Source organism: Mauremys mutica, chromosome 3, assembly GCF_020497125.1.
Source record: "Mauremys mutica isolate MM-2020 ecotype Southern chromosome 3, ASM2049712v1, whole genome shotgun sequence".
Classification (NCBI taxonomy): Eukaryota; Metazoa; Chordata; order Testudines; family Geoemydidae; genus Mauremys; species Mauremys mutica.
Window position 1 is genome coordinate 186496765 of NC_059074.1, and position 25621 is coordinate 186522385.

Here is a 25621-nt window from a genome sequence, read left to right on the forward strand (position 1 = left end):
TGGATACTGAAGATAGGGCAGAATGCAGTAGCTTTGTTAAATGTCATGCTGTGAGCATATGACACCAATGCTTCATGATCTTAACTGGCTGTCTGTTGGCTTCTGGTGGAGTTTAAGATGTTGACTTTGACCTGTAAAAGCCATAAATGGCCTAGGACTATCCTCCTATGACACTGCCTCTCCACCAGTGTCACTAGGGCTAGAGCTCTCTTGGTATATAATAAGCAGAATAAAATAGAACGGGTAAATACCAGTAAAAATTGCAGTTTATTAAATATAAAAATGCAACATTACTGGACGGAAGGGATGAGACGCAGTAGGTGGTGCTTCAAGTCAGGACAAATAATCGCTCACTGACTAGCCAGTAGCAATGGCAATTCTCTCTTTGCTATTAAGCCTATTTCTGTGTTCTACATTTGCTTTTAAGCTTGAAGGATTTTGTTTCATAAGATCCTTGTTTTACTTCTCTGTATTTACACATCATTTAAACAAGCATGTAAATATATTTAGAATCTAAGTAAAGGCTAAATGTTCTCCTTCCTCTGGTTTTTCTTCAGGAAGAGAAAAAGTGCTCAGAAAACTCGGAGGGAGTGGGATTTTCAAGGGGGAAGAGGGCTTTTACACTGAGGCCACGTCTACTCTATGAGTTCTACTGCAGCTCAAGTGCAACGCAGCAGCTATGCCACTGTAGCACCACAGCTTCAGATAGTAACGGAAGGGGTTTTTCTGTCAATGTATGTAATCCACCTCCCTGAGCAGTAGTAATTAGCTTTGTGGAAGAATTATTGGGTTGACGTACCTGCGTCCACACCAGGGATTCAGTTGGCTTAACTACGGCACTCTGAGATGTGATTTTTTCATACCCCTGAGCAGCACAGCTAAATTGATGTCAATTTTAAGTGTAGACCAGACCTTAGTGGTGAGACCACAAAACACAGTATTGAAGCCCTGCTCTTCAGAAAACCCCATAACCTTTGAGTATCAGGAAAGAGAGCTGGGCACACCATGTGCACTATGGGAACTCTACTGGCTCCCCAGGGTAGCCTGCCATGGAAAGCACCTGCAGTACAGCTCCATCTCTGTTCCAACCACAAGTTCAAGGATCAACACTTGCAGAGTTTTAACATGGAGTTATTTTGGCAGGCTCCCTAAAAAGTACTAGGAAGAAGGTGCAATGTGCTGATGCTTCCCTGGTATTGTGACTTTTCAGCTCATATTTGGGGGACTTCTTTGCCTCCCTTCCACAGTTGAGAACATTAGGGAGTATGGTAAATAGCACATTTGCAAAATATTTAAAGATACTAAATTGGAGCAAAGCAATAATGGATTGGTTAAGCTATACTAGAGTTTTGTAATTTTGTAATTTTATATTTCTCTCAAAATTCCTCCAAACATGGTAGGATTTAGGATCTGAAGCTTCTGTAAGCGAAAACCCCAAAGAAGTGTCTTTGTGTAAATCACAGTCATATAATCTAAGCAGAGCATAATTTCTCTTGAATGAGAATAAAGATATTCACTAATGAGAGATTTTGCAAAGGAGACTTGGTTGATCTGAGCTTGATTCAGCTTTAGCTGAAGTCAATGAGGGTCCTTCTGTTGACTTCAATTGGACTGAATTTTAACAGGATAAACTGGCTTCTTTTAAAAATGCTGAATGTTTTACTCTGAATTTTGCCAAATTACTTGTGAGACACATAGGTGACATTGCACTAAATCTAAATCTAGTTAACATTTCATTTAAGTCCACCATAGGTAAATTGTCTAAAGAGCTTTAAAACTGTACTTTCAACTATATCAAATCAAAATTTTCTCCTTGTTTGTTTCCTTCACCTCTGACCTCCCACCTTCCTTCTCCTCTTATTTTTCTCTGTATATTATTCTCCCTGGTTCTGCCCTTCAAAATACTGCAGGGCAGGGAATTTGTCTTCTCTGTTTGTAAAGTGCCTATGGCATCCTATTAATTATATTTATTAATCATATCTAACTGAATTTTTCTCATAGCCCAAAAGTGGCCATATGCCCAGAGGCATTACTGCCATTAGCTGTATTTTCTATTTCTAAGGTATATTTCAGTTTACATAAGAGGCCGAGGGAGAGACTTCTGCTTGATATCACTTCTGCCAAGTGAAATCCACGGAGAGGTTGTAGCCAAAGAAATTCTGTAAAAAAGTCCAGGATCTGTAATCTTGTTCACATGGGTACATGGTAAAATAAATTAGCTGCCAACAAAAATAAACTAAAATAGATACAGCATTGTGCTAGTCTCAAAATGATCCTAAGTGAGAACTGAAAGAGAACATACTTTGGCAAAATGCAGTTCTGTGAGAAGGTGAGCCCTGCAAGGTGGCCATGAAAGGATGGGAAGTTTCTCTGACAGTGTATTCCACTCTGCACAAGTTAATGAAATCCCAGAAAGAGTAGTTTATAAGCGACTTAGAGAAAATTGTTGTTTTTGAAAATATTTGTGGTTGTGACAGAAAATATAGGTGCTCGAAAAAGCATACTAAAATTAAATATGTAGTATGGCAGGGAATAGTATAAATTAACTCTCTAAGTACTACAGGGGGTTACTAGTATTGGTAGCTCCTGAGACCCCCACAGGAATTATTAGTAAACTCCCTTGTACAAACAGGGAAGACGGCAGATCCTGGCTGATCTACTGGGCAATTTGTTTTAATTGTGTGGCAAGGGATGCTTTTCCCACTCCTGATTCCAGGGGATGGTGGTGGCCAGGGATGATCTGCCCACATCAACAAGGAGTATAATTTGTGGTGATGCCCTTTTCCCCCATTGAACTTTTTTCTGGGGGTTGGGCATGATGTTTGGTCTGGTACACCCTCATCTTTCAGAAACAACATTTCTAGGCCATAACACAACCCCCTAAAAATTCTTCTCTGGCTAACTGCATATACTTAGCCAGGGACAAACCTGCCTACAGCTTAGCACTTTTGAGGGATCAACTGAGCATGCTTAGTACATCCCCCAGCATAATCGCTTCTTCGTCCAATTGCCATAGAAGTCACAGCCACTAATTCTTGGACACAGTCAGAAATGGATGTTTAATACCTAACCTGGTCACCACCTGACAGCCACTGAGATGAACTAGCCCCTCTGAAAAGGGGAGGCACAAGGAGGCTGTGTTCTGCTGGATACAGGCCAGTGATGGCTGGTTTAATTTATTTTCTCATGTAAAAATGTGTTCAGTATGGAGGAGGGATTTTTTACCCAATTTGAGGTTTACAAAATGATTGGAAAAGACTGTCAGAGTCATTGAAGCTTTTTTCATAAAGTGCTATCTTCTTCAAATGCTTTCCAAATGGATTAGACCCAAGGTGAGTGACTGGCCATTCAGCTGCAGCTGTGCAGTCTAGCTGAGGAGCCTAGATCATGCTGATTCCAATGCTTGATGGCAAAAAATGACAAAAGAATTTGTCCAGCAAGAACTAAGAGGAGAGATTGCCTATGTCCAACTAACATATCCAAAAAAGAACAAGAAATAATTAAAATGAAGAGCAGGGAAAGATGTCTAAACAGGTGCTTTATAAATGACTGAGGAAAGGAAATCCAAGTATCTTCGTACAACTGCTAGAAGTATATCAACTTTATTTACAAATAACAGAATAATAGCAGAATTGCATAGAAAGACAAGTTAAAAATCATATATTTTAAACTAATAATGCCTATTATTATTACTAACTCATGAATAATCAGATTTGCTCATCACCTAAATTCCCTCTAAGCTGTGCAGCCGCGCAGCAGCCTATTAAGCACCACGAAGGTGCTCAGGGCTGCGGTGAGGAGAGATGCCTCTCCCCCAGCCCCGGACTTAGGGTGACTGGGTGTTCCAGTCGAAAAGGGATCCTGGCGGCTCCAATCAGCACTGCCGACCAAATCGTTAAAAGTCCGGTAGGTGGTGCTGTGGTGCTAAGGCAGGATAGTCCCTACCTGTCCTGGCACTGCACTGTGCCCCGGAAGTGTCCAGCAGGTCTGGCTCCTAGGTGGGTGGGGGGCAGGACTCTACGCACTGCCACTGCCGCGAGCACTGGCTCCGGTCCGCACTCTCATTGGCTGGGAACTGCAGCCAATGGGAGCTGCAGGGGTGGTGCCTGTGGGTGAGAGCAGTGTGCAGAGCCACCTGCCGCACCTTTGCCTAGGAGCTGAATCTGCTGCTGGCTGCTTCCGGGGTGCAGTGCAGAGTCAGGAAAGGCAGGAAGCCTGCCTTAGTCCCTGCACTGCGCCGCTGACTGGGAGCCACCGGAGGTAAGCCCACACCCCAGCCCTGAGCCGCAACACCCTGCCCCATCCCTGAGCCCCCACAAATCCGGAGCCCCCTCCCACACCCCAACCCTCTGCCCCAGCCTGAGCCCCCTCCCACACTCTGACCCCCTAATTTATGGCCCTACCCTTGAGCCCACACCCCCAGTTAGAGCCCTTACCCCCTCCTGCACCCCAACTCCCTGCCCCAGCCCAGTGAAAGTCAGTGAGGGGTGGGGGAAAGCAAGCCACCAAGGGAGTGGGAATGTAGTGAGCAGGGGCAGGGCCTCAGAAAGGAGTAGGGCATGGGGTGTTGCCTCAGCAAAGGGGTGGGGCTAGGGTGTTCGGTTTGTGTGATTAGACAGTTGGCAACCCTACCTGGATCTGCCATGGTGGGAAGAGGGCCCCTCCCCTGGCCCCAGCCCAGTCCTGGCCCTGCCGTGGATGGGAGAGAGGAGCCCCAACCAGCCCAGCCCCAGACCTGCCTCAACCATGGCAGAGGCACCTATCCCATGGCAACAGCCCAGCCACGCCGCAGCCAGTGGTAAGGCACTTCTCCCTCCCCTCCTTGCCAGCCCAGGTGCTGCTGTAGCGGGAGAGGGCTGAGGGGAGTCCTCTCTCCCCATTGTAGCCTGCACCCCAAACTCCTCATATCCAGCCCCTCCCCAGAGCCCACACCCTGCCCCATCCCTGAGCCCCCACAAACCCGGAGCCCCCTCACCCCCACCCAACCCTCTGACCCAGCCCTGAGTCCCTCATCCCCGGCCCCACCCAGAGCCCACAACCCCCAGCTGGAGCCCTCACCCCTGCACTACAACCCTCTGCCCCAGCCCTTAGCCCCCTCCCACACTCCGAACCCCTTGGACCCACCCCCACCACATGAATTTTTTTATGTGCACCAATATGGAGGTGATGTCTCAGACATCACCTCCATATTGGTGCACATAACAAAATTCCGCACATGCATGCAAAAAATTAGAGAGAACGCTGCTCATCACTGTGATCTTTGCTTTCTAATTCTCTATCTGGAAGGACAATGAAAAGAGACTAGTCAGTTTCATGTTTGTTATCAATTTCACTTTTAGATTCCCATGATTGAACCAAATGCTGCAGTACTTGAATTGCAAACAGTGAAGGAATATGGAAATGGAAAACCTTTCCTATGGAATTTTAAAAAGTTTTCCAAAAGAGATTAGGAAAGTAAATACAGGTTGGTTGCAATGTTGAGCCTGTAAAAATGAGACAGCAAAAACAATAAACTAGTCAGGTGAGTGCTGGCTCTTCATGAATTGTAGATATCAATGAGACAAAATGGCTGCAGTAATACCTTTTATTGGACCAACTTCTGTTTGTGAAAGAGACATGCTTTTGAGCTCTATAGTCTACTTCCAGGTGATATCAGATATCAATGGCAGTTAAAGAAAGTGGATTGGAAATTGTTTCTACTGCTGTAAGAAGGCTGGAACATTGCTTAAAGGACTTGTTTTAATTACTCAGATGTTAACTCAGTCAATAACTGCAAAACACAGGTAAGAGAACAATTGCAAGATTGAGTTCCATTAATTTGTTGAACATCCTACATGGATAGAGCCTATCGGCACCTAAACTTATCAAAGAGCCCAACTGATGAGAGCATCTACAATCAACATCATTATTTGCTTTGAAAACCACATGAGAAAGTACCAGAGGAAGCAACAGATGAGCTAGTCTTTAATATTGTTGATTTTATGGGAATGCAAACTGCCTAAGAACTTGTGAATGGATTTCTGGTAGGGCTGTCAAGCGATTAAAAAAATTAATCGCAATTATTTGTGCTGTTAAACAATAATAGAATACCATTTATTTAAATATTTTTGGATGTTACCTACATTTTCAAATATATTGCTTTCAATTACAACACAGAATACAAAGTGCATAGTGCTGACTTTATTTTTGATAACAAATATTTGCACTGTAAAAAAAAGAAATAGTATTTTTCAATTCACCTAATACAAGTACTTTAATACAATTTCTTTATCATGAAAGTTGAATGTACAAATGTAGTATTATGTACAAAAATAACTGCATTCAACAAGATCACAATGTAAAACTTAAGAGTCTGCACTCAGTCCTACTTCTTGTTCAGCCAATTGCTCAGACAAACAAGTTTGTTTACATTCACAGGAGATAATGCTGCCTGCTTCTTGTTTACAATGTCAACTGAAAGTGAGAACAGGCATTTGCATGCCACTGTTGTAGCAAGGTATTTACATGCTAGATGCACTAAAGATTCATATGTCCCTTCATGCTTCAATCACCATTCCAGAGGACACAAGTCCATATTAATGATGGGTTTTGCTTGATAATGGTCCAAAGCAGAGCGGACCGACACGTATTCATTTTCATCTTCTGAGTCAGATGCCACTAGCAGAAGGTTGATTTTCTTTTTTGGTGGTTTGGGTTCTGTAGTTTCCACATTGGAGTGTTGCTCTTTTAAGATTTGTGAAAGCATGCTCCACACCTCATCCCTTTCAGATTTTGGAAGGCACTTCAGATTCTTAAACCTTGGGTTGAGTGCTGTAACTATTTTTAGAAATCTCACATTGGTACCTTCTTTGCATTTTGTCAAATCTGCAGTGAAAGTGTTCTTAAAATGAATAACGTGCTGGGTCATCATCCGAGACTTCCATAACACAAAATATATGGCAGAATGTGAGTAAAACAGAACAGAAGACATACTGTTCTCCTGCAAGGAGTTCAGTCACAAATTTAATCAATGCATTATTTTTTTAACAAGTTTCATCAGCATGGAGGCATGTACTCTGGAATGGTGGCAGAAGCATGAAGGGGCTTGTGAATCTTTAGTGCATCTGGCATATAAATACCTTGCTACGCTGGCTACAAAAGTGCCATGTGAATGCCTGTCCTCACTTTCAGGTGACACTGTAAATAAGAAGCAGGCAGCATGATCTTCTGTAAATGTAAACAAACTTGTTTGTCTTAGCGATTGCCTGAACAAGAAGTAGGACTGAATGGACTTGTATATAAGAACATAAGAATGGCCGTACTGGGTCAGACCAATGGTCCATCTAGCCTAGTATCCTGTCTACCGACAGTGGCCAATGCCAGGTGCCCCAGAGGGAGTGAACCTAACAGGTAATGATCAAGTGATCTCTCTCCTGCCATCCATCCGCACCCTCTAACAAACAGAGGCTAGGGACACCATTCCTTACCCATCCTGGTTAATAGCCATTAATGGACTTAACCTCCATGAATTTATCCAGTTCTCTTTTAAATGCTGTTATAGTCCTAGCCTTTTCCTGAAAACTTTGCCACCTCACTGTTTACCCCTTTCTCCAGATCATTTATGAATAAGTTGAATGGGATTGGTCCTAGGATTGACCCTTGGGGGACACCACTAGTTACCCCTCTCCATTCTGAGAATTTACCATTTATCCCTGCCCTTTGTTCCCTGTCTTTTAACCAGTTCTCAATCCATGAAAGGACCTTCCCTTTTATCCCATGACAACTTAATTTACATAAGAGCCTTTGGTGAGGGACCTTGTCACAGGCTTTCTGAAAATCTAAGTACACTATGTCCACTGGATCCCCCTTGTCCACATGTTTGTTGACCCCTTCAAAGAACTCTAATAGATTAGTAAGACATGATATCCCTTTACAGAAACCATGTTGACTTTTGCCCAACAATTTATGTCCTTCTATGAGTCTGACAATTTTATTCTTAACTATTGTTTCAACTAATTTGCCCGGTACAGACGTTAGATTTACTGGTCTGTAATTGCCGGGATCACGTCTAGAGCCCTTTTAAATATTGATGTTACATTAGCTATCTTCCAGTCATTTGGTACAGAAACCAATTTAAAGGACAGGTTACAAAGCCTAGTTAATAATTCAGCAACTTCACATTTGAGTTCTTTCAGAACTCTTGGGTGAATGCCATCTGGTCCCAGTGACTTGTTAATGTTAAGTTTATCAATTAATTACAAAATCTCCTCTAGTGACACTTCAATCTGTGACAGTTCCTCAGATTTGTCACCTACAAAAGCTGGCTCAGGTTTGGGAATCTCCCTATCATCCTCAGCCGTGAAGACTGAAGCATAGAATTCATTTAGTTTCTCCACAATGACTTTATCGTCTTTAAGCGCTCCTTTTGTATCTTGATCATCCAGGGTCCCCACTGGTTGTAGGCTCCAAAGTTTTACATTGTTTTGTTTTTGAGTTGTGTAACAAAAAATAATCTAGATTTGTAAATTGCACTTTCATGATTGCATGACAGTACTTGTATGAGAAGAATTGAAAAATACTATTTCTTTTGTTTATTATTTTTACAGTGCAAATATTTGTAATAAAAAATAATATAAAGTAAGCATTGTACACTTTGTATTCTGTATTGTAATTAAAATCAATATATTTAAAAATGTAGAAAAATAGCCAAAATATTTAATACATTTCATTTGGTATTCTATCGTTTAACAGTGCAATTAAAACTGCGATTAATCATTATTAATTTTTAATCGCGATTAATTGTTTTGAGTTAATTGCGTGAGTTAACTGTTATTAATCAACAGCCCTAATTTCTAGGTTTCAAATATACTTCAGAACAGCAGAAGCTAAGGCCCCATCCTGAGAGGTCCCGAGTGTCTTCTAGTACCATGGATTTCAGTGGGAGTGGAAAATGCTCAGTGTCTTTCAGGCCCAAGTCCATATTTAAGTGACTTCCAAGAAGACCACATGTAGAATGGTTTCGTTTTTTAAATGGGGAGGAGGGAAATGAAAAAAGAGGCTAATGTGTAACAGATGAGTAGGAATTAAACAAATAGTGTAAGAAAAAGTAGAAGGCTCTTTGGGGGGAAAAACGCAACAATCTGGAAATGGGCATACGGCAAAAAGTTTAGGGTTTGAGGCTGTTTTGGATGCTTATCTGAACCTCCTGGGACTGAATCTCCACTCATTTTCACCTTGTGTAGTCACTGACTCCTGTAGTTAAAATCTTAAGACTTCACTCATATTCTGAATATGTGTGAGTTTCTGCACAAGGTGCCAGGCAGTGGAGAATCAGGTCTCTTGAGTCTGAAAAATTAGTCTGAAAAGATCAAGAAAACAACTCTCTTGTAAGCTTTCTGATACTCACACTTCCATTCCCTGCCAGGAGTAATGCCAGAGGAACTGTCCTTTCAGTGTTCTGTCATTTCTAGTTCTGATCCTGGCTAGCAAATGGTAGTGAAAGGAATTTATCTGAATGTTTCAAGTCGTGACTAGATTTCACTTCTAAAAATGGGTGTGGAGTAGTAGGGAGGTGGTTATTTTGCAAATCAGACCGAACGCAATCCACTGGGACCTGTTTTTAAAGGTATTTTTAGGTGACTAAAGATGCAGATAGGTGCCTGAGGGATTTTCAAAAATGCCTAGATACCTAACTCCCACAGATTTAAATTATTGAGAGAGACAGGGGAGTAAAATGTAGTGACATAACAGTGTTGGGGAGATGGAGAAATTTAGACTTATTGGTCCAAATGGTCTTTTCCTATTCAGCAGCTTCTTTTGTCTATTATTGTAACTGAATAATGAATGGTATACATGTCTTCATCTGTTAATAGTAACAGAATATATAGTATATTTTATGTGCTTGGCTAAATCCAAGATCCAGATTTCTTACAGAAATACAGTGTTCTGTAAGTAATATTTGAGTGAGATTTCTGCAATAATAAATGTATGAAGACTGAGTCATACATCTAATCCTTATGCAAACTAAGCACTAAACTAAAGAAGATTAGGACAGCTGTGAAATAGAGGCCAATAAAAATCTTAAAAGAAACAATTTGCTTGCCATTATGCTAAACAGTAAAAATAGTGTTAAGCTAAGGGTCTTATATGCAGGACTGCAAATGAAGGAAAGGGAAAAGATTAGGCACAGAAGCACAGAGGACTTGGGAGCTGTGAAGCGTGTCAAAGATTAAAATGGAAGAGTGCTGATGGAAGACAATGAAATCACTAGCAGGTGGCAGTGGTTTTAGGAAATACTGCCCAGTGAAGAGAATGCACAGAAACCGTTGAGGGAAGTATGAGCAAGCAACAGTTTCAAGGCCCATCACCATCATGGAGCTAAAGATGGTGCTAAAGATGATGAAACGTGGGGAAGGCAGTGGGTGTGCTCATGGAGGCATTTAAAGCATTAGGCCATGAGGGAGTGATGATGATGACAAACTTTTAAAACTTAGTTCTCTGTACTGGAAAAATGCCTGAGCACATTGGTTCCGATCTTCAGGCATAAAGGAGATGTGCAAGAATGTAGTAATTAACAACCCATCAAGTTAATGAGTCACATGATGGAATGGCTGGGAAGAATTATCAAGAAAAGACTAGGAGGATCTGGAGCATCAAGTAAGTGACAACAATTCGTATTTATGCCAAGAAGGTCAACAATGGATGCAGTGTTTGAAGCCTGAATATTGCAGGAGAAGTACAGGGAGAAATGCAAGGAACTGCACTTAGTGTTTGTTGATTTAAAGAAGGCATATGACAGAATTCCTAGAGAACTGTTACTGTGGTGTCCGTGGTCATACCATCTGCCAGAGATGTATATTCAGACTATCATGGACATGTATGAGTGTAGCAAAATAGTATTATAGCTGCAGCTACAGTGAGTCATTCATTGTGACAGTAAGTATTCATCAAGGATCAGCCTTAAGCCCATTCCTATTCGATTGTAATGGACACCTTGAGGCAGGAGATTAGAGGAGAAACTCCATGAAGCATGCTTTTCGCTGATGACACTATGTGGTGATATGAAGATAAATCCGAACTGGAAAGGGACCTAGAACTATTGCTTACATTGTAAGCCATGAGAAAATGAAAATCTGTGAAAAGACAGAATAGGAGCACTGCTTTGTTGTGTCATGATCAGGATGTGGACAGTCTGACCAAGAGGTCAGTCGGGAGCCAGGCTGCATCAAATACCAGGAGATTAGACTCTGAGATATGCCAGCGGACAGACTGAGAGTCAGGTGTCAGGAGGCAGGCAGGATCACGTTAACAGGATATCAGAGTTAGGCAGTAGGAGCAGGCAGTGCAGGGAAGGTAGTCCTAAGTAGGAGAAACCCAGTTACATGGACAACTTCCTGTTCCTGTACTTGGTTTAATAGAAGCAGGGAACCAGTCAAGACCCCCAGAATTCTGCCAGTCAGATCCCAGGATTGAAGTCCTCTGTCAGAGTTGAGCTTTTAGTTCTGGCAACTGTTAGCAGATCACTGGGTGATCATTCAGAACTTACTAGCTCCTAAGAACCCTGCGAACCAGCGTTCGAGACCCATGGTCTCTGATATTTTAAGAGGGAGTAGAAGCAACCAGTAGAGCTGGATGGTATAGAGTTAAAGTTGGTATGACAGTCTAAAAACGTCAGTGTTCAGCCATGATGTGGATGTTATAGGCTTCATGAAAAGTGCTTTGGTGTAAATGGAGGGAGGTGACAGGAATTCTCTCTGATAAGAATATGCCAAGTAAACTAAAGAGCAGCGTGTATAAGATCATGATTAGACCAGCCATGACGTATGGGTTGGAATGCTGGCCAATGAGGAAAAGAGAAGAGTAACTACTTCACACTGCTGAAAGGAGAATGCTCAGGTGGATGCTGGGTCAGAAAAGAACTGCACAATGAAACCATACAAGCTTTGATGCCGGTGGCCCACATCACAGAAAAGCTGAAGGCATTCCAACTTAGATGGGTGGGTCATGTGAGATGATAATATGTGGGATATGATGGCCAAAGTGCACACGAGCTAGCATCCCACTGGTTCAAGATGCTGCAGGGGGAAATGAAGAAGGGTGATGTCAGCTTGGAAGACACACTTTTCCAAGAATGCTTGGAGATGAAGAACAAGAGCTGCCAACCTCAGTTGATGGGACAAAAAGCATACTTAATGTCAAGAACTGAACAGAGAAATTTTGTTTTTCAAATTAATATAAAAGCTGGTAGGCTCACATACACAAAGGCACATAGTAATTTTCAATTGTAGATTATCTGTATATCTTAGGATCAAAATTGGGCATCACTATTTTCTTAGACTTCTTTGGTAAATGATTTTTAATCTAAACTATAAAGCCTGTGCAGGAAATACTGCAGATGTAACCGGAATATTTAAAATTGTGTTAACAAGCCTAGTTTACTCTTAACATGCTCTGAAAACACAGAGACAGAGGCATGGGCAAAGCTGCCTATTTTCACTTCAGATTCTAAGGGCCATCAATCTCTCCATCCACATCCTTGTATCTCCTGGGGATATTAAAACCATCTTGAATCTGACTCTGTAGCGTAAAGGAGGTTCTGCATGGAGCAGGAGTGTGTTTTTGTTTGGTGTGTTAAGTAAGTTTCTGCAGTATTCTGAATAGGTCAGCCTGTGATAGATCCTGTGCCCATGGCTATTCAGCTTGGACTGCTATGGATAAAACCTCCTCTCCATTGCCATTTTTCTTATTTTCAGGCATGAAGATATATTTTTCTACCTGGCTGAACCCCCAGAATGGAGTACTCGGTCTTGGAAAACCCCAGATTGTCCCTTTGGTCTTTTTAATTTTTTTTTCTCTTAGCCTACTTTGTTCAAAACTGTCACAAGTTTGCCTCTTCCTCAGGGTGGGGTCAATGTGCAATGGCCCATTTGGCACCATGTGGTCACAGATGAGGCATGCATATGGAACCTAAGAGGCCCACACAGCTTCTGAGAACCATCAGTTGCTGAGACCATGTTTTGGCTACACTGGACACAAGAGATATTCATTAAAACTTTAAAGAATCAAATCCAAAGAAAAGCAATTGAGGAAGAAATCACTTTAGGCCCCATGTGTAATGTTAAACATGTGTAAAGCACTTGATTATTCATTTGCACATGTGTAAGTGCTTGCAGCATCAGGGTCTTAGATTGTAAGACAGGGACCATCTGTTCATTCTATAAGTGTACATTGCCTAGAACAATGGAACCCTCATTAAGGTCTGTAGGTGCTACTGCAGAACAAACAATTATAGTTTCAGGGTATGTCTACACTATGAAATTAGGTTGATTTTATAAAAGTTGATTTTTAGAAATTGATTTATACAGTCGATTGCATATGTCCTCACTAAGTGCATTAAGTCGGTGGAGTGCATCCTCACTACCATGGCTAGCATTGACTTACGGAGTGGTGCACTGTGGGTAGCTATCCCTCGGTTCCCACAGCCTCTGCTGCCCAATGGAATTCTGGGTTAAGCTCCCAATGGCAAAAACATTGTTGCGGGTGATTTTGGGTACATGTCATCAGTCGCCCCTCCCTCTGTGAAAGCAACGGCAGACAATTGTTTCACGCCTTTTTTCCTGGGTTACCCGTGCAGACGCCATACCACGGCAAGAATGGAGCCCGCTCAGCTCACCATCACCGCTGCTGTTGTGGGCAAGTCTACTGTGGGGGCTGCTGTGATCCAAGTAGCCAATGCAATCATTGACGTTCTGTTATCAAGGGTAGTGACTCTGGGAAATGTGCGGGCTTTTTTAGATTTTAGGTGCATCATATTCCTGTCCTTTGCCGCTGGTGAAGAAGTCTTGCAGCCGTACATTCCAGTCCGGTCAGCGCTGTAACACCCCATAGCACTTCTGTGGTTGACACATGTAACAGCTCCAGGGCTCTTGCTCTTTTGCCTTGGCCAAGGTACCTTGCCCTACCAGGACCTCCAAGCTTTTGACACAGCAGCAGCTCCTTGCCTTCGCAGCAGACAGTGCAGTAGGACTGGTACCCGTCCTCGTACTACATGTAGAAGAGCTCCAGGAATCGATCCCTGCAAGTCTGGCAAAGGCCCCCCTCAAACAGCGGGTGGAATGTGGCTGGGTTTTTTCTCTCGCACAATAAACAACTGTGTTCAAGGCTCCTGTTGTTGTTTGTGACTTCAGAAACCATTTGCTCTCTGCTCTGGTCCTCCTCCACCCACTCCTTGCTGTTGTTGAAGAAGTTATTTTTTAGCCACTTGGCTGGGGGTTCTGGGAATGTCTTCCCTGCCCGGATCCTAGCAACCTCCAGGGCATGGTGTACGGCTTGTCAATAGGAGACCAGCTTATTAAACGTGGAGTGTCTGAAATGCTGTCTAAAAGCCATCAGACCCACCAGCTTGTCTGTTGAAACCTCGGAGAACTTCCCGTCCCCAAACCATTGCACCCAGCGCATTCCGGAGATTGCCTGACATTTGGACGTGACTCTGTAGGAGACGATGATTGCAGACCACCAGGAGAAGCCCTTCATCTTCCCCCACACGAGCTCCCCAATTCCAAAATCTTTCCCATCCTGGTATTCCACTACTTCCCCTGCAACTCTGCTCTTCTGCTCCCCAGTGACGAGCTTGAGGGATCTGTTCTGGTCTTCCTGGGTGCTGCTGGCAGACGTGGTACTGCTGCACTGGGATGACTCCTTGGAATCATCCTCAATGAGGTCGATCGGGGTGCGTGGACAGACATGGCCATCCTCCTCTTAGAGCATCGAATGGGAGGCAGAGACTCCAGGTCATTCTCTTCTTTAAGTTTCATCTCATGGAGATTCAGTCCTGCCTGGAATATCATGCGAGCGGGAGGCTTCTGCCTCAGGCTGGTCTCCCAGCTGGTAGCACTGTGTGGTCGCACCTACCCCAGCCTACCCCTTGCTCCCATTGCTCATGAAGCCTGGACAGTAGTAAGGAGCAGTTCAACTATAGGCTGAGCAAGTGCAGAATGGTGGTAGAATGTGCCTTTGGACGTTTAAAAGCTCACTGGCGCTGTTTGCTGTGGCTTTGGTGTGACAGTTGTGTGTGTTTCTCTTTGATGCAAACCCACCCCCTCTGTTGATTTTAATTCCCTGTAAGCCAACCACCCTCCCCCCTTTGAAATAAAGTAACTATAATCATTTTATTAATTTTTTAAAAATGGGATAACGGACAAGGTAGCCCGGGTGGGTGGGGGAAGAGGGAAGGACAAGGCCACATTGCTTATTGTAGCCACACGAAAAATCAAATTGCTTGAATGACAGCCTTCTGTTGCTTGGGCCATCCTCTGCAGTAGAGTGGCTGAGTGCCCAGAGCCTCCCCCACCATGTTCTTGGGCGTCTGGGTGAGAAGTCTATGGAACATGGGGAGGAGGGTAGGCGGTTATACAGTGGATGCAGCGGGAGTCTGTGCTCTTATTGGCTTTCCTGCAGCTCCAACAGACGCTTCATCATGTCCATTTGCTCCCCCATTAGCCTCAGCATCATGTCCTGCCTCTGCTCTTCACGCTCACTTAATTCTTTCCTGGCCTCTGACACTGTATGCCTCCATGCATTAAGCTGTAGCCTATCAGTGTGGGAGGAGTGCATGAGCTCGGAAAACATGTCATCGCGAGTGCGTTTTTTCCACATTCTAATCTGCGATAACCTCAGGGATGGAGATGATAGGGAGACTGTAGAAACATTCTACATTCTACGATTCTGGGGGGACTGCATGGTCACCTGTCCTGTTGAGTGCTGCTGAGTTCGCCATGCTGACCAAACAGGAAATGAAATTCAAAAGTTCCCGGGGCTTTTCCTGTGTGCCTGGCTAGTGCATGGGAGTTCAAAGTGTTGTCCAGAGTGGTCACAATGGAGCACTCTGGGATAGCTTCCAGAGGCCAATACCATTTATTTGTATCTGCACTACCCCAAATTCGACCCAGGAATTGGGGTAGTGCTACTCCCCTCACTGGGGAGGAGTACAAAAGTCGATTTTAAGATCCCTTTAGGTCGACGGAATGAGGTTGGTTGCATGGATGCAGTCATTTTTAAATTGCCCTACCGTGGCTAAATTCGACCTAACCCCGTAATGTAGACTAGTCTAAGAGCTGAACTCCAGGCATTAAATATATAAATGACTAAATCAACATATTTCAGTATTATGCATATTTCCTTCTATTAGGACTCTTTGGCTCTTTTGCTGAAAGCATTCTGATATTTCTATCTGATTTCTATTTATTGATACGGAAACACATTAAATTCTATTAGGTAGCTAATGTATTTATATATGATTTATATATGATTATTTGTACATAAGCTTAATAATGTTACAGAAAAATTTCTGTATTTTACTCTCTTTTCCCTGATTTCTTCATGGCATATTAGTTTTATGACAAAAATATACTGGTTTACTGACAGTGAAGCTGAAAATCTAATCCTGGTCTTTGTTCATGTGGCAGAATGGGGACAGGACTCCCATATGAATACATAAACCAGTTCTTCACTATTTTGACTGATCTGAGATCCAGTGCACAGAGAGGTGGAGAGGATCTATGTCAGCTCCATGGACAGCACTCACTGAACATAGGAATTGCCACACTGGATCAAACTCAAGGTCTATCTAGTCCACTAACATGTCTCTAAAAATGACCAGCACCAGATGCTTCAGAGAAAGGTGCAAGAATCTGAAGGTAGGAAGGCAGCTGTGCGGTACTCTGTCCCACCACTATTTGGTCTCATCCTGATCTCTAGCAGTTAGCGATTGCTTTAAACCAGTGGTGAGCATCCTGCAGGCTACACGCGATCCATCAAGGTATCTGCTGGCGGGCCACGAGACAGTTTGTTTACATTTGCACAGCCACCTGCAGCTACCAGTGGCCGTGGTTTGCCGTTTGCGGGCAATGGGAGCTGCGGGAAGCGACGCAGGCCGCAGGAATGTGCTGGCCACCGCTTCCTGCAGCTCTCATTGGCTGGGAATGGCAAACCGCAGCCACTGGGAGCTCTGGATGGCCATGCAAATGTAAACAAACTGTCTCGCGGCCAGCCAGCAGATTGTCCACCACTGCGTTAAAAACTGAGTCATCAGGTTTATATCACTTCCAAAAAATGTTCTAGTTTTTTTTTTTTCATCCGAATAACCCATCCAATCCTTTTCAAAATCTTGTTAAATTCTTGGCCTCAATGAATTCTTATGGCAGTGATTTCTGCATTTTAATTGCACATTAAGTCAAAAAGTATTTCCTTTTATTGGTTTTGAATATGTCACCCTCCTCAATTTCATTGAATGTCCCCTTGTTCTTGTGTTATGAGACAAGGAGAACAGAAGTCCCCAATCTACTTTCTTTAGAGTATTCATTATTTTAGATAACTTTTAACACGTTCCCTCTTATTCATCTCCTGCCTGAGGTAGACAATTCCAATCTTTTCAATCTCTCTTCATCTGAGAGCTTTCCCAGGCTCTTGACCATTCTCTTTGCCCTTCTCTGAACTGCCTCTAATTCTGCAATATCTGTTTTGAGATGGGGTGACCAGTGCTGCACAAAGTATTCCAGATGAGCTGTTCAACAGATGAGAAACTCATGCAAGTGTACTGTCTCTCCATCTGGAGCAGCTCTTAGCATATCCTGGTCCTGCTTCTTCCTGAACTGGGCTATAAGAACTCGCTTGCAGTGCCAACAAAGGTGGGGAAGGCAAAAACAGGATCAGGACCACAGGGGAAGAGGAAGTCGGAGGGGCTTCTCTGGTTCATTAGTTTCTGATTTTGGCTTTATATATTACATGGCCTATACTTTTAATTAAAAGAAACGTGCCTGGAGCCTTATAAATCTAAATAAATCAATAGGTATTAAGGAAGATAATCTTTTGACTGGTGAATAGTGAAATTCCAAATGAATACCATTTGGGGGATGTTTATACTGAAACATAGACTGAAGCAACCTTTCCATAAAGATGTTTTCTATTAAGCTAGATACAGCCTTCAATTGATGTACAATATTAGTACAGTAAAAGCTTTATCTGGCATTTTGAGGGAATGGGGGGTGCTGGTAAGTCAAAAATTCCAGTTAACTAAGAGCATCAGAGGCGTAGCTGTGTTAGTCTGGATTTGTAAAAAGTGACAAAGTGTCCTATGGCACCTTATAGACTAACAGAAGTATTGGAGCATAAGCTTTCATCTGATGAAGTGGGTATTCACCCACAAAAGCTTATGCTCCAATACTTCTGTTAGTTTATAAGGTGCCACAGAACTCTTTGTCGCAGTTAACTAAGAGTTATACTTACCGATGGAGGGAGGGAGTTTGGGTGCAGGAGGGGGCTCAGGGTTGGGGTGCAAGAGAGTGTGAGAGGCATGGGTTCTGGGAGGGAGTTTGAGTGCAGGAGGGGGCTTGAGGCCAGGGGTTGGGGCATGGGTTCTGGATCTGGATCTAGGTGGTGCTCACCTCAGGCAGTTCCCGGCAAGCAGCAGCATGTCCCTGCTGCTCCCAGGCGTAGAGCCTTTATAGAAATGGAGGCAAAAAGGAACCATCTGAAGTGAACCAAAGAAAAATATTTGCTCTGGCTCTATGAAGAAGTTATTGTAGTTCCTTGCTGGAGGGTAGAAGATTATGCCATGATGGTTTATTAATTTCACAGCAAAAGGAGGAGGATTCTCCAAAGATTGTTTGAACATGCTTTAGAAATGCTAGATCACTACTGTCATTAAAAGGCCATTCCTGTTCATTGATATTAATAAAAGGGTATTACAACAATTTTTATTACCCTTTCACCATGTAAGTGAGCAAGTATAGCCTTTTACTGATGTCAGCAGAAAAGTGTAACAACTCTTAGTAGAACAACGACATTACAGGTAAGGTTGGCAACTTTTCCAATGAAGAGGTCAATATGAATGCTTTATTAATGTATCAATGGTCAAATGTTAATCTTTAACTGCTTGATAGTGCCCCTTTAATAAATAATAAAAAAATTCATAAATGGTGTCTTAATATAGGAAATATTAAACCAGTGGTCTGGCCAGCTAAACAGGCATGGGATGAACATGACTAAGACTGAGGTAATGTGTGTCAGCAGAGGTGCCACAGGGAAACTGGATGTAGAGATTAATGGAGCATGCCTACACCAAACTGACCTGTTCAAGTACCCTGATGGCAGGCTTATGGAAGATGGTGAGCTCGAATGTGAGACACAGTCCAGACTGGGGAGTGCTGGAATAGTGCTGAATAACACCTCAGGTCTTGTGTATGACTCTGAAACTGAAAGTCCAACTGTTATAATACAATGGTACACCCCACCATGCCGTATGGTGTAAAAGCATGGCTGGTAGAAAGATGGCCTACAAGTGGTGTTCAAGATATCTTCACACAAATGCAAGTTACATGAAGGGACAGGTTTTGAAATGAAATCATTAGGATGGAAGTCAAAGTCATTGATGTGACTGACGAAATCCTGGAAGTGTGACTTCGCTGCTTCAGACACATACTGAGGATGAATTAAGGGGGCCTGGTGAAGACAGAATGGAAGGAGATGTTGTCAGGAAAGAGACCCTGAAGAAACCCTAGGAAGCAATGGATGGACCTTAGTGCCGCCTTGGACAGACAAATATGGCAGATGCTTACAGGATGACCCGACTCCAGAGGATGGGCTAAGGGGAACAAGAAGTTTATGACTCGTAGAGCACCCGATTGCCAGCTGGCACGCTGTTGTCATGATACTTACCTTAAAAGTGGCATGTAATATACCATTAGAAAATTAGTAACTCACTGTTCATTAATGTTCTTGTGTCACATATGTACGGCAAACCCACAAAGAACTTTATAGCGGTGTTGGACACATGTGACTAAAATGTGTGTGTTTTAACCAGGAGTGTCAGGGATGTTGATAAACTGGTTTTCTCCAGACAGAGGAAAGAGACCAACACCTCAAACCAGGTGTGACTAAAGTCTATGTGATACTTATTTGTATTGGAGGTTGCAGGAAGACATCATTTGCATTGGAAAAAGCACCAGAAGTGGGAGAACCAGTATAAAGTCTACACTAGACAACATGGTGTCTACAGCCAGGAGGGAAACAGAACTTTATCTGAGGATACCCTTCAGAAGAATACATTTTGAAGATTTACTACTATAGAGAGAGGGGGAGAGAACCCCTTCACCTGAGAAGCCAAAGGGTCTGACCACTTTGAGCTCTGTGAAGGGTCTTGGCCAGAGATTCTGGTCAGCCATGCAGGAGAAAATACTTGGTTTTAGAGACTTAGAAACATATTTTTATTTTTATTTGCTTGTAACACTTTCTATCTTTATTCCTTATACTTGGTATCACTTAAACCAATGACTTTTTGTTTAATAAACTTGTTTTACTTTTACTAGCAGGGGTGGGTCTAGCTTTTTTGCCACCCCAAGCATGGCAGGCAAGCTGCCTTCGGCGGCTTGCCTGCAGGAGGTCCACCGGTCCTGCGGCTTCGGCGTACCCACCACCTAATTGCCGCCAAATCTGCGGGACCGGGGACCTCCCGCAGGCATGCCGCTGAAGGCTGCCTGACTGCCGCCCTCACAGGGACCGGTAGGGCACCCCCTGTGGCTTGCTGCCCCAGGCACACGCTTGGAGTGCTGGTGCCTGGAGCCACTGCTGTTTACTAGAAAGCAATCCAATACTTTGATTAAAACAGAGTGTTTGTTAACTCCAGTTAAGGTAGTAAGCTGCTGGGCACTGTCTCTTTAAAGAAGCAGCGAATCTAATAATGTCTGTAAGTGTTCAGCAAGAGGGCTGGACACTACAGGGCAGACGGTTTGGGGAAATTTGGGACTAGGTGGATGTTGGGGTCAACCTGCAAAGAGTAACTGGGCAGTGGAAGCCAGGGTGTGACCTGCATGTTTATATGCTGGCTATTGGTGTTAGGGTTGTAAGCCACAGTAGCACAGCATTTAAGGCACCCCAAGTTGCAGGGTAGGCAGTGACACAACCCCATACTGGTCTGGCTTGAACACCAAAGCATCATAAAGGTGTCTTAACATAGGCCCTAATTCAGTAAACACATGCTTAAGTTCCATTGAAGCCAAAGCTAAGCAACTGCTTAAGTGTTTTGCTGAGTCAAGACCATAATGTGTAATTAACGTACGTAATATAAACTAATCTCTGTGTGGAAAAAAACAACAAACAAATTGGTCCAGGGATTGTGACATTAATTAGCACTAATTCAACTTCCCTAGATAAAGTCCTGGATTGAATGTGGTAGATAATTGTGTAGGCTGTTACCAGAAAAAACACAAAAAGAGGTTATGCAAAAAATAGAAGCTAACTGTATCAGTTTAAAAACACAACAAAACTCAAATGCACCTTTAAAGACCTATTGTATCCTAGGCTAAAAATAATGATGGAACACATTAAATACTTACATGCTATAGAGGATTCTGTTAATGATGAAATATAAGTATTTGTAACACACACACAGTACTCTTTCATATATTCAGGGCTTGTTCCACACTACTACAAAAACATGTTTTGTACATAATACCAACGGTTACAGGCAGGTTAGAGACCAAAATAATAGTTTGCTTACTGAGCTGCTTGTGGAGCATGATAGGCTGGTACAAAATGTATTTTTTCCTTCTCAAACGTATCAGTTTCTCAGTGCATGAAGGTACATTTTGATTGTCATGCCATTCCAGCCAAAGCTAGTAGTTATATATAGGCCAGATCCTGCACCATCAAAGTCATTGGGAGTTTTTCCATTGACTTCAATAAGATCAGACTCTCAGTGATCTGAACAATAAAGTAAAAGTAAAATATGTATACTCCTTGTATACAGTAGAGGTGAAATCCTGGCCCCACTGAAGTTAATGGCAAAACTCCCATTGACGTCAATGGGAAAACTTTAATGTGTTGCTCCCCCGTATCATAAATAAATGTTGGTGGCCGTTAGTTAAAGTTTATTTAAAAATGTATTTCCTCTGCTATTTCTGTTCAGTAATCTTGCAGCTTCTTCCCTCTTTGGGTGATGTCCTCCCACTAGCCCTCACATTTACCAGTGTGAGAAGAGCTGATAAGTCTAGAAACCAGTCAGCATTCTAAATAAAGGTTTGTCTACTTAGCTCAGCAATTCAGTAACAATTTGTATGCAACAGGGAGAGCTGTTTTAGAAGTAACGTGAACTCACTTTCATCAGTGGAAGTTGTCTATTTGAATCAGAGAAAATGGATCAAATTGAGGGCATATTTTAAACCTAATTGATTATTTTTAAACGCTGAATTTTCTGAGTTTTTGAATTTAAATCAGACACCTAATTTTACTGTATGCATTTTATATAAAGGTCTTTGCTTTGCAATATATGACTTAAGGCAAAAGACTACTGTTTCCTATCATATAAGTATATATTCATGCTATTTTTCAATTTTTTATTATGTATCTGATGTAGGATGCATAATGAACAGAGATTTGGTTTTTGGATAAATATGGTAGATTGTATGTTACAAAAGCCACCTGAGAAGTACTTATTATACTGTATATGGACAGTAAATACTAATCAAAGTGAAATATCTTAATAATTTTCATGTATTTTCTTTTAAATAACAAAAATGACTGAAATATTATGGATGAATAGCTACATTTCTCTTTTTTGCTAGTCACATTAGTCACAGCATTGTTGTAGGAAGAGCTTAGAATATAGTGTCCATTGAAGTCAAAGAAACTTTTGCCTTCCATGTCAGTAGAAACAGAATCTGGGCCCATTGTGTATCTTTAAACTTTACCCGTTGACTAAGATTGGTTGAAAATTGAAGTAAATTGAATGCAAATATGATTAATCTTTAGATACTCATTTATTCCAAATTTATATACCAAAGTGAATGTATTTTGATTATCATACCATAGCTACACAAAGTTTAAAAAGGGAGTGGACATTTGTATTAAAACAGAAGGCCCTTCTTACTCCAACATGATGTCAGTAATATAGCTCCTTAGAGCATACTATTGTTTTAAACAGAGGTCCTCAAACTTTCACACTGGTTGTAAAATATTATTTAGTGTTGCTGGACTGGGAGGAAAATGTCATACATCTGTAAACAATTAGAAGGCGTTGGACTTTTTTTTTATTAATTAAACAATAAAACATCCTTAAATGTGACTGTGGGCTCATCTACACAGTGTGGAAAACATGCTACAAGGGTCCTTTTTGTAGAAAGCTCTAATGGGTTGTTCTCTAACTTCCCCATGTAGACCCTGCTGGTGTGCTCTAAAAGGTACTGAATTCACGTTAATGTCCTGCCCTGTAGAGCACTTTTCCATGCCATGTAGACAAGCCCTGTATGTGTGGAAGTCAGATTCCCTGGGTACTTCCTGCAATTGTCATATGCAATAAGAACTTTTAACAATTAAGTAAATCCTCTGTGGGGCCACTGGTGATCAACAATATCATTTATAAGATCTTTTCAGCATTGCAATGCATGAAGATATCCAAGTTGTGTGTGTACTTTAAATCCTCCAAAATCTTTTAACCTTTCTTTCAAACATAGTGACCATTACCCATTTTGGAACTGGGATTCATTCAGTATAATAACTACCACTGACTTTAATGGAGCTAAGATTTCATCCTTATTTCATACAGTCTGCTTCTCCAACATGATTAGCCAAAGTTAAGATTTTAGCCACAGTTAGTTAATTATTGTTATAGTTAACCAAAGCCTTTACAAAACTGGTTTTATCTTTAATTGGAAAGCTTTCTGGAAGCCAAAGAATAGACAAAAATATTAATACCACAAGCACCTTTCTGCTCAAAAAATGCTGGTATAAGAAATTAGAATGTTTTGTTCAACACTAGGAAATTAATACTTCATTATACCATGAATTTTATAAATTCATATGAAAATTCAAAATACTCAGAACACAGTAAGGCATTAATACTACATAAAATTAAGCACTTCCATACTGGCACCTTAAATAATTGTAAACCTAAAAAGAATGTAGCAGGAAACACACTTCTATTTAAAACATTTTAGAGTTATTTATGAACACCATAATATATAGTATATATTAAATAATCCATTACATTGAAATAATATTGAAATTCAACAAAATGAATGTTAACGAATGTCACATTAAGTTCAGTTCTATGTACCATAACTCTGAAATTAAAGACATAAAATACACTGGTCAGACAGACGAAGCATCATTGTTGAAATTTTGATTTATGGTAGTAACTAAAAACAGTTTCTATTACAATAACTAAGCTTCTACTTATTAGTAAGCAAATGATGTTGGTACTGTATAAATGAATACTAAGAAGAAAGGAATTACAGCTGTGTAACACAGCTTGCCCTGATTATAGCCACTTTACTACTATTTTATATGATTACATTGATTTTGAAGCCAGAGGATGGAAAAAATGAACAGGCCAAGTTTCAGTGGACACTCTGAGTGCTCCACAAGTTTCCTATTGACTTGCTTGAAAACAATGCTTATGAATCAAGGGCAGAATTTAGCCCAACATCTTTTCTTCCATAAAAGTATACTTCCTAAAAGTAACAGATGTTCAAGTAAACTATTTAAACAAACAACAAATGAGAAACCATCTCAGTTTAGAATAGTGTTGCAAGTCTGACTCTTGAATTAACATTAGCATTGCTAATACTCTGAGAATTGTGGAACTGCGCATGATGCATATACACTCATATGGATGTTGTTCATTGCCATAGTTTCACAGGCTAGCTAACCTTCATATTGGAAGTAAGCTGGCAGGCTCTCAGACGATATACTCTTTTAAAATCGGAAGAGCACAAGTTGTTCAGATATTTGGTTCCTAGTCTTTCAGATAGAGACTGTAGGCAAATGTGATCTAAATATATGAAACATTCTACATTATAGTTTGAGTCTAAGGTAAAGTTCATAGTGCACATAATCTTTCATGCATTCAGATTTTAATTAGAGAAAATATATAGTTTAAGGAAATCTCTGAAACTGAAAGACTACCGCTCGCTTTCTCGGGTACTATGTTGCCTACTTTCTTCAATGCAGTGTATCTCAGACCGATTTAATGTAATCCAAAATGCTTAATACAACTGAATTTGCTTATCTAAATTTAAAATGAAGATTTATAAACAATAGGACTGATTCTACTCATTCACATCAGTGGGAGCAGGAGCAGAACCAGAGTTGGTAAAGCTGCAGAAAATCGCAAATATTGTTACCTTGAACTGTGACAGTGAAATATATAAATGACAAATTTTAAAGAACATCCTGAGGAAATATATGTGTACTATACTAGGATGCAGCAATGCAATTGCTGGCAAGGACAAAACTCCACTGCTGTCATTGTGTGTATATATGGTTTTCTATCATTCACTTTGAGCATGAATGTAAAGGTTAATAGAAGGCAGTTGCTTACCTTGGCACACATTTTGCTCGCTTTGCTCATACCCAGTTGCACACTGTATTTGGTGAGTTGGATTTGGAGGTGGTCGATGAGGATCAGCAGGGGTCCGTCGAATGACATTGTTTCGTCCACCAGTGGATTCAGCAGCTGTGTCTTCTCGCCCATTATTTACAATAATTTGAGCTGTTCTAGGTAGACAGAGGTATCCTCCATAGTGGTTAACACATTTCATCCCACCTTTGCATGCATCTGGGACAATTTCACATTCATCAATATCTGTGG

The 25621-nt window shown here is 41.7% G+C and overlaps 1 protein-coding gene across 4 annotated transcripts in view; it reads right to left on the reverse strand.

Moving 5' to 3' along the window:
- Positions 1 to 25621, reverse strand: part of EFEMP1 (EGF containing fibulin extracellular matrix protein 1) — a 93297-nt gene that overhangs the window by 61909 nt on the left and 5767 nt on the right. For all 4 annotated transcript variants that reach the window (XM_045011535.1, XM_045011533.1, XM_045011534.1 and 1 more), the window contains exon 4: positions 25352 to 25615. In XM_045011535.1, the coding sequence (XP_044867470.1) occupies positions 25352 to 25615 (264 nt within the window). The remainder of the gene's footprint in view (positions 1 to 25351; positions 25616 to 25621) is intronic.